Source organism: Pinus tabuliformis, chromosome 3_2 (assembly GCF_031772625.1).
Source record: "Pinus tabuliformis cultivar Carrire ecotype Pingquan chromosome 3_2, CPIR1, whole genome shotgun sequence".
Lineage (NCBI taxonomy): Eukaryota > Viridiplantae > Streptophyta > Pinopsida > Pinales > Pinaceae > Pinus > Pinus tabuliformis.
The window spans coordinates 1,283,139,102-1,283,149,473 of NC_142302.1; the positions used below are offsets into that span (position 1 = coordinate 1,283,139,102).

A 10,372-nucleotide genomic window follows, 5' to 3' on the forward strand; every position below is an offset into this window, starting at 1 on the left:
CTAACTGAGCATCTTCTGAAACTCAATTTCAAACATTATGATTTTGATGATGCAACTTTATTTGTCAAGAAAGTTGGCAAAACAGTTGTATATCTTGTGGTATATGTAGATGATCTTTTGATGACAGGGAACAATGAAAGCTACATTGCATCCATAAGGAAAGAATTGAAGAAAGGTTTTGAAATGACTGATTTGGGCTATGTTTATTACTATCTTGGTATTGAAGTAATTCAACATGCGAAGTCCATATTCCTCTCTCAAAAGAAGTACATTGGAGATTTGTTGAATAGGTTTGGCATGACAGAATGCAATCCTCTTACTACTCCAATGGAACAAAACATGAAGCTCACATCCATTGAAGGAAAAGAATTTGAGGATGCAACAAAGTATAGACAACTTGTAGGAAGTCTCAACTACCTAACTACTACCAGACCAGAGATTTCATTTGCTGTTGGAATCCTCTTCAGATTTATGCAAAAGCCTTGTGAGGGACATTGGTCTGCTGTAAAAAGAGTTCTAAGGTACTTGAAGGGAACTCAAGACTTTGGAATCAAGTATACACAGGTGGACAAATTTAGCTTGATTGGATACTCTGATTCAGACTTCGATGGAGACAAAGAAACTAGGGTATCTACTTTAGGTCATGCTATGAGTCTTGGATCAGGTGCTGTTTCCTGGAGATCACGCAAACAATCAATTCCAATAGATTCCACAACAAAGGTAGAATATGTGGCAGCCGCTGAGGCAAAAAAAGAAATTGTGTGGCTCAGGAAAATTCTTGAAGATTTGCAGGTAAAACAAGTACAATTGACTCCACTCATGATTGACAATACATCAACAATAAAGTTGGCCAAAAATCCAAAGTTCCATGATCGAACGAAGCATATCAATACTAAATATCATCTGATTCGACATCATGTTGAGGCCAAAACAATCCATCTCTGCCATTGTTACACTGATGAGCAAATTGCAAACATCTTCACCAAAGCGCTTGGAAGAGAAACACTTGAAAGATTCAGAATGATGCTTGGACTCACCAACATCCCTTCAAATTAAGGGGGGGGGAATGTTGATACCTAATAATTAGGATTGGATGAATCACTGAAATTGATGTAACTAAATAATAGAAAATATGAATAGTCACGGGAGATGAAATGAACAGTCTCTCCCTCATGTATATAATAAAGACCAACGTGAACGAATATTAATGAATTGTTTTGAGGAGTTACCTCATGGTCTGACATCAACTTAAGGCTTAATTTGAGGGGTTTCCTTTCTCCTTTGTTGATTACATCTTTTGTAAACCCTTTATTGATGCATGTATGCCTAGAAAAATATTTGTTGCTATAAATCTTGAAACCCTAGGTCATACGTATCATCCCTAGGCTTGGTGTATGATATGCATCTTGATTACAAGAAGAATTTTGCCATCATCCATTAAAGAGTGTCTTCAACTAGCCTATGTTTATATCACCTTGAGTCATATAATATAGAATACTTTTTAGGTGATCACTCAGAAGCCTCCCTTGTGTTGTGATTCCACTAAAGAGCAGGAGGAAGATTGCTGAGGTGACATTGACAATCTTCCTCATTGTTGCAACATGGTCTGACCTTTGCCTCACAAGGCATGCTATATTTTGAGGCAATAGTCCCTACATGAGGCTAGATTTTATGATAATCAATCCAGGAAGCAATTAGCTTTATCCTTTTGGAGGAGAATGAATCAAACCTGGAGTTGACTGAGTTTCTAATGATAGAAGGGTAAAGGATGAGATGACATTGTTCAAAATGACATGGGCCACGTGCATTCTACTGCTTGGTATATCTGTACATGGTGTTTTGCCCTGTCACTTGAGTTATGAGAATTAATCTTGTTATCTGATATTGATGTGTGTCACAAGGCATGCTAGATTTTGAGGCAACAGTCCCTACATAAGCCTAGATTTTATGATGATCAATCCAAGAAGCAATTAGCTTTATCCTTTTGGAGGAGAATGAATCGACAATTGAATTCACTGAGTTTCTAATGATAGATGGGTAAATGATGAGATGACATCGTTCAAAATGACATAGGCTAAGGGCGTTCCACTGTTTGGTATATCTGCACATGATGTTATGCCCTGTCACTCAAGTTATGAGAATTAAAATTGTTATTTGGTATGGATGATTGGATCAATAGGGTATCAACAATGGTGGTGTTATCATTCTGTATTAAGTGGAGCACACATTTTAGTCTTTGCAATTTTGCGGTGAAAGTCCTCTCGTTTATATGTTTATTGCATATGTTTCGTTACCTCTCCTTTGGCTCATAATCACCTGGTTTATGTTTGAAGTCGATGACAATGTTCTGAAAAACTTCAGTAGTGTAAAATAAAATAACAAAATACACCGTTAAGTTCCAAAAGACTTAAGCAAATTTTGTTATAACTTAACATATTCAAATGAAGGCAATTACAAATTTAGGTATTGGCATTCTTTTTATAGTATTTGTTGTTGATTTATTCTTCATTAGAATTTATTTTCTTGATCCTTGTTTTTTATGTATTGTATCATCTTATTCGTTCTTAATTCCTTTTAGTATTTTTGTTATTTGTTTAATGGGACTGAGCCCCATAGTTTATCGCTGACCCCGTTTTATTTATTGATTATTTTTCTTTATATATATATATATATATATATATATATTTTTTATTTATTTATTTATTTTTATTTTATATATATCTATATATATATATTTATTTATTTATTTTGACTTGTGTATATTTTGTTTTATTTTATTTATTTTTCCATTAATTATTTTTAATTTATCTTATTTTATTTCTATTAGTTATTTTATTTATCGAATGATCTTGTTTTGATGAGGGTCTTCACTCATTTTTATTATTTTTGACTCCCCTCCTTTAAAATTTTACTTTCATTATTTTTTTATTTATTTTAAAAACTCGCTGTTTAATATCGTTGTTTCTTATTAATATTTGTTTTTAATAAATTAATAAACTAATAGCCATTTAATATATCCGTTACATATTAATATTTTAATAAATTAATAAACTAATATTATTAGTTAAATATCATTTTTCAAGAACTAATAATATTTGGTTTTAATAAATTAATTTAAATATTATTTTTCTAGCCGTTTAATATAGCCATTATCTATTAATATTTTTAATAAGTTAATGAAATAATTTTATTATTTAAATATTTTTAATAAGTTAATTAAATAATATTATTATTTAAATATTTTTCCAAAAATGAGTCGTTTTTATTATTTTTGACTCCCTTCATTTAAAATTTGACTTTGATTATTTATTTTAAAAACTAGTTGCTTAATATAGCGGTTTCTTATTAATATTTTTTTAATAAATTAATAAATTAATATCACAATTTAAATATTATTTTTCAAAAAATAATAATATTTAGTTTTAATAAATAATTTAAATACTATTTTTCAAAAACTAGCTGTTTAATATATCTGTTACATATTAATATTTTAATAAATTAATAAACTAATATCATTATTTAAATATTATTTTTCAAAAACTAGTAATATTTGGTTTTAGTAAATTAATTTAAATATTATTTTTCAAAAATTAGTCGTTTAATATAGCGGTTACTATTAATATTTTAATAACTTAATGAAATAATATCATTATTTAAATATTTTTTCAAAAACTAGTTGTTTAATATCGCTGTTACATACTAATATTTTAATAAATTAATGATGATGATGATGATGATGATGGTTAACGTCCACTGAGACCAAATAATGGTCTATCGGACCTAAATAAACAAATTATCTATTTTGATTTAAGATTTTATTCCTATGCTCAAAAAGCTTGGAGAGAAGCCTCCCGAGATTACTATAATTTTGACATTGTAAAAGGCTAGGAAGGTCAGTATTGTAACAAAGATTGTGAAACTGAGATCTAATGTGGTTATACGCGGGGCACTCTAAGAGGAAGTGGTTTTCATCCTCGATGTTCCTATTCTCACATATATGGCAGATCCTTTCCGTCCATGGCGTTTTAGGAATTGCCCAACGACCTGTTTCACTATGGAGCTCATGAGAATTCGTTCTAATCTTTGCTATATTAATTTTCTTCTTTGAGCTAGTTAAAATAGAGAGATACTTTTGATCTTCTAGGGTGGGGTTGATGACCTTCTTATAATAACTTAATTTTCTTTTAGCCGCTAAGTCTTTCTCACACCACATTTTTTCTTTGAACTTAGAAGTAACAATATCTTTAATGTTATTTATGTTTTGCAATGCATCATTTTCGTTGATCTCCCAATAGTTTAACCAGGCCCTTGTGTCTTTATGCCACCCTCGATTGAGCCTTAGGTGGTTTTGGCTAGAATTTAAAGCTAGCTTAGGAAGTCTATGATCGTCTATGTCACTGATTTTGTGTTTGTACAATAGAAACCTAAGCATAGCTAGGCTCTCAATAGGGGAAAGACCTGCTTCTATAAGGAGAATAGGATAGGGTGTATTACTTTTAATTTTCAAGTTATAAGTTATAAAACGCTTCTGGATTTGCTCAATCTTTCTCCATGATTCTCTAGAGATGCTGCAACCCCAAACCTCACAGCCATATAAGATAACAAGAGTGACTAAAGTTTCAAAGAGGAACTTCTTTTTATCCCACATTACAAGGTTTGCTATTTTACAATTATTTTCAAGACCAAAGTAAGCTTTCCACCCCCCATTAATCATTTTCTCAATGCTATGGTTCCAGTTGAGCTTGTGATGAATATCAATTCCTAGGTACTTGTAAGAATACACTTCCTCCAAGTTATTATTGTCATACATAAAATTAGCGTAAGTGTCCTTCTTGGATTTGATAATCATAACTTTTGTTTTGTTAGTGTTAACAGTCATACCCATGGTAGAGCAGAAATCCTTAAGAAGCCTGAGTTGCTTATTAAGATCAGATGTGCACCTTGCCAAAAGAACAATATCGTCAGCATAAAGAAGAAGGATGACGACTATCCCAGCTAAGATTGTGCCATTACATTCTGCTTCCTCTAAATAGCCTTCAAGCTTATCGATGTAAATGCCAAATAGGGTAGGGGAGAGGGGGCAACCTTGTTTAACTCCGATGTTACACTTAATATCTTTCGACCACCCTTCATTGCTCTTTAGCTTGGCAATTACATTCTCGTATAACCTTATAGCGGCAGCTCTCAACTCGAGAGGAACCTTTAGCTCTTCTAATCTATTCCAAAGGTTGTATCTAGGAACCGTATCGAAAGCCTTTCTAAAGTCCACAAAGCAACAAAATAAATTGGATTTATCATTACGACATTCCTCTGCAATGATCCTAAGCGTAACAAAGTGGTCTATTGTTGAGTGATGCCTTCTGAAACCTGCTTGGCCTTATTTAATTAATATCATTATTTAAATATTATTTTTCAAGAACTAGTAATATGGTTTTAATAAATTAAGTTAAATAAATTAATAAACTAATATCATTATTTAAATATTATTTTTCAAGAACTAATAATATTTGGTTTTAATAAATTAATTTAAATATTATTTTTCAAAAACTAGTTGTTACCTATTAATATTTTTAATAAATTTATGAAATAATATCATTATTTTTTTTTTTTCATAATTCACTGTTTAATATAGTTGTTATTTAATAATATTTGTTTTTTAATATATTAATAAATTAATATTATAATTTAAATATTATTGTTCAAATATAGCCCTCACTTGAAATTGTGTTTTTACATTGCTCTCTATTTAACCCTTTGCCATGATCTGTATCTTCATCTGGTCTTAATGATGAACCACACTTATTTGTTAGTTCGAAATACGTGGGCTAAAAAATAAAACTTTGTTTAATTATAAATGTATTTTATAAACTTCAGATATCTAACACTGAAAACATAAATAACTTTAAACATTATACATTGTTCATGAACATGTTAATATATCATCTATAACTGTGAGAGCGTTTTAAATTTATCAGAAAAAACAAAATCTAACAGGGATATTTCTATGAATTTTATAAAATATTCCTGGCCAATTAAATTTGTCACTAGTTGTTATTAGAGGAATTCAGTATTTTGCCCCCAAAAACGCCGATTGCGGTAACTAAGTTGGCTCAACTTGAGAGCAATTAATACGGATTTTGAAATAAGTGAAATTTTCCATGTCTGTATTAATAATATTAATGGTAGCTCCTAGTATCTCGTGTGAATAGTGGCGTGTCTGTAGAACTCATGGAATTTTGCATATTGTGGAATCTGTAACTCAGATGGATGGTTTAATGCAAACAAATGACCTCGTTTTTGTCCTGGCGGCGACTAATTTGCCGTGGGAGCTGGATGCTGCCATGCTTCGACGTCTTGAAAAGCGTGTATCCTTATTGAAGTTTGAACATACACATACTAATATTTTCAATTGATTTCGTATTGGATACCATTTTTCCATGAGATAGTTACAATTGTTTGACTTAATGGATTTATGAAAGATTCTTGTGCCTCTTCCTGAGCGTGAAGCACGTCAAGCCATGTTTGAAGACCTCTTGCCTTCGCAAACTGGCGCTGAGCTACCATATGATCTTATGGTTGAAAGGACAGAAGGCTATTCTGGTTCAGATATTCGTTTAGTTTGCAAAGAAGCTGCTATGCGGCCACTCAGGCGATTAATGGCCATGCTTGAAGAAAACGGTGGAGCTGAGGTACCAGAAGAAGGTATTTCCTGTTTACTTGTTTCAATCTTCCGCGTGGTTGTAGTTTTCTGGCTTGATGTGCTGACATTTCTTATACCCCTCTCCTCCTGCAGAACTGCCCAGCGTTGGTCCTATCACAAGTGATGATATTATTGTGGCTCTTAAAATCACAAGGCCATCAGCCCATCTTAATGAAAATCGTTACCAAAAGTTTAATGATGAGTATGGCAGCCAAGCAACATATTGATCTTCTTCGCAGAGTTGTCTATGCATGCATAAATGAAAATTATGAAACTAGTGGCGATTCTGAAAATTGAGACCTTTTGTGAGTGATCGTTGATTGTACAGGAGGTATCTTCTTTCATTCATTTGAAGCTATATAGTATATATCCATCTACTCAAGCCCATATTCTATTGGCATCAATAATTAGTAATTTGGTCATGCTGATACTAATGCATTATAATTGAGGGAATTGGTTTGATTAAATTTTTGGGGAAGAAATACTTTGAGCTGGGTTTATATCCCAAATCTCTTGAAGCCCTGTGCAGATGGCATATACGATATTATAAACATCTATGATTTGCATTTGGAATGTTGCATTAGAAATATATCTTCGGTATTGAAAGTGTAGTAATTTGAAAGCATCGTTTATCTTCATTATGCCAGAATGAGTTTAGTCTGGAATCCTCAAAGCTGAACGCAATAATATTTTCAAGTGGAATGTCAACTAACGCTTCATGACAAGTTTCACTTTTGCCAGGATAAGAGATTGAACACATATAGCACGAAGAGAATTGGCTGATCAAAATGTGAAAAATTGTTTATACAGAATTCATAACAGATTCAAAATCAGAAGTAGCACCTGGAGGAAAAAGTAGACCCATAATCTATAAAGAGTTCAAAGGAAAACGCATATAAAGTACAATAGAACATAGGCCAATTCACAATAAAATCACCAATCGTTCAAAAAAGAGATGTGTTAAAAAAAGTGATGGGCTGCATATTGTCTGCTTTAACAAAACAAATTGGAGGCAACACGCCACCTGAATAGAAAGGACACCTTTTACACGAAGGATAATTGCACAATGGTGATCTATGCTGAAGGAAATGCCCATAAAATTTAAGTTTAGTAAGCCATTGCTTAGGCTTGTGCCTACTTGCCTGGGAGGAGGACGATCTGTGTTAGAGATTGCATCAATAAACTTGCTTATGGGTATGTCAAGTTGGTGGGAGATTTTAGTCACATGTGCCTTTACTAATATAGATCTTTATATGCAGGCATTTTCAAAAGGCTATCTTATATAATGTGTTTTTTATTTACATAAAATCCTTGTAACCCCACTCAGTGTAGAGCAGTTGGTTAGTATGGGGTTTAGCTTCTACCAAGTCTCATGTTCAAACTTCAAACTTTTTATGGAGGGGTTGAGGCTGGGAGCTAATTGTGGTGGTTATACTGTCGCATGGGGTGTTCAAACTTGAAGGGGCCTCACACGTTCTTGGTGACAGCATCCCACTGTTGGGCAGAGAGTTCTTTCATCCAACATGTGGGTTGGAAGCATTCCACTGTTGGGCAGAGAGTTCTTTCATCCAACATGTGGTTTGGCTCTGGCCTAGGAACAGCCTAGTATTGAAAAATAAAATCCTTATGGCCCTTAATATTCTTTTATCCTGGTCTAGATTATTTGAGCCCATATTCCAGTGGGAAGACTAAATAAGTTGCCCATGGTGATTTAATGATACAGTTTGATTAATTTTTCTAGGTGTTGTGTTAAGAGTTATGCAATCTAAATCTTGGGGGAGAAGGTAGATGTAATTAAAGTTGTATAATTTTGTTTTATTATTTAGCTTGCAGCAGTGATTTATTTTTGTTTATTATTTCATTTGTAATAGTGATGAATATCTAGACATAAAGTGAAATTTATACTCAATCAACATCGTGGCATCAAACATTGACAAATTTTGCGAGAGCTATTAACTTATTTCTATGTGCAAAACCAACTTATCTTTCACCTATTTGAATGAATGGCATCAATATTGTGAATAACCAATTCAAAGATAATGAAGTTGTCTTGCTACCATTGTTGATAATGGTGGCCTGTTGAAGCCTCTTACGAATCCTGAATGATGTATTTGTATTGTGTTTGTATTTTGCATTTCTCAATTTTCCTTCTCAAACTTTTAGAGAGAAGAGGTGTTTGTTGATTACGTGGACAATTAGTTCTATTTATTATGTTGAATTAATAACTCATTTGTGTTGTTGTTATTAGCTCGAATAGGTGCTTCTACATAGCCTTAGCGTCTACCATGTAGAAGATGTCAGATTGCCTTTTTAGTGCTTGAGAGGAATAAAGAATACATTAATTAATTAATTAATTAGTGTTGACTATCAAGTCAAGTTTATCAGGTTAAATAATCAAATTATTTAAGTGAGTTAGATCTAATCTCTAATGTTGATCTCAAGTGAGGCTTAGGATATAAACCTAGTCATTGATCAATTAGAAGATTAGTCATTGATCAATTAGGAGATGAAAGTTAGGGATCCGACTTCAATTAAATTGTAAAAAAATGGCTACGGGAGAGGTGAAAGACACATTATGATTATCGATTTTCTCAAGGAGTGGAAGACTCTAGGACTGAAGAAAAAGGAAAGGTGTGCAGCAAGAAAATTTTGGGAATGAAATTCAAGGAGGTCAATGTTTTGGAGTAGGCCGAAACTAGTGAAGAGAAGTCAAGTTTTCCAGCTAGGTTTGCAACGAGGAGGGAGGCTGAGTTTCCTAGTGTGCAAGGGGCCGTACAAGTGGAGGAGGTCAATATTTGAAGGTGGATTGATATTTCAGGGGCTGCCTTTTCCAGTGAGGCAGAATTTCCAAAGGGATGGATTTATTTAGAGACTGAAACAACAATGTATTTTTTGTGTATTCTCTATGGGTCAAGGCCCTAATTTTCTAGATTTAATAAAGTGAAGGAGACTTTGTTTGGGCATAATTTTCTATTGTTCTTGTGGTTAATTTTCTTCTTTTATTTCTACTGCAATTTTATTTATGAAGTTAAAAATACAAGTTGTATTTATTTTCCAATAGCTTTCACAATTTTATTGAGCAAAGATATTTTCTAGGTACAAATTAATTATTGAAGAAAAATAAATTAGACTTGAGATTAAAAATCAACAATTTGAAACTTCCTCCAAATAGCATAGTGTTGGGGCCTTTGTTTTTGATATTTTGCGGAGAAAGAAGTTGATGACAAGTGGCGGAGGTGGCTGTTGGGAAGTTGTAGAGTTGACAGTTGAGGGAAGACCAGACACTGACAGTCGCAGAGGACTGGCGGGAAGAAGCAGGGACAACCGAGCGAGGAAAGAGTAGAGGTAATCGAGGATGAAGACAACCAAGCAAAGGGAAAAGGAACTGGTAGTTTGGGTGGGTGGTAGAAGATAAAATGTAGAAGGAAGAGCGGAGAAGGGGTTGGTCAGTTGCATCACGTCTGTAGTGTTTCCATTCTTCCTGTGTTGCAGAGCAATGAGAATAGTTCCATGACTATATTTGTATGAGTTTGTATACTGGCTGTGTGATTTCTATTGTTGAGGATCAGGCCTCGAGCCTTATGTATTGTGCTTATGTTATGTTAATGAAAAAGACTATTATGGAGTTATATTGTGTTCTTGTGTGTTATGTCGGTTATTCAAATTTTTTAT

The 10,372-nt window shown here is 33.1% G+C and overlaps 1 protein-coding gene across 1 annotated transcript in view; it reads left to right on the plus strand.

Annotated features, from left to right (window-relative positions):
* The window catches only part of CCP1 (P-loop containing nucleoside triphosphate hydrolases superfamily protein), a 338,936-nt gene extending 331,598 nt beyond the window's left edge, over positions 1–7,338 (plus strand). The window contains exons 9-11 of the mRNA XM_089417946.1: positions 6,264–6,365; positions 6,480–6,702; positions 6,794–7,338. Coding sequence (XP_089274072.1) covers positions 6,264–6,365; positions 6,480–6,702; positions 6,794–6,927 — 459 coding nt within the window. The 3' untranslated portion in view covers positions 6,928–7,338. The remainder of the gene's footprint in view (positions 1–6,263; positions 6,366–6,479; positions 6,703–6,793) is intronic.
* The last annotated feature ends 3,034 nt before the right edge of the window (positions 7,339–10,372 follow it).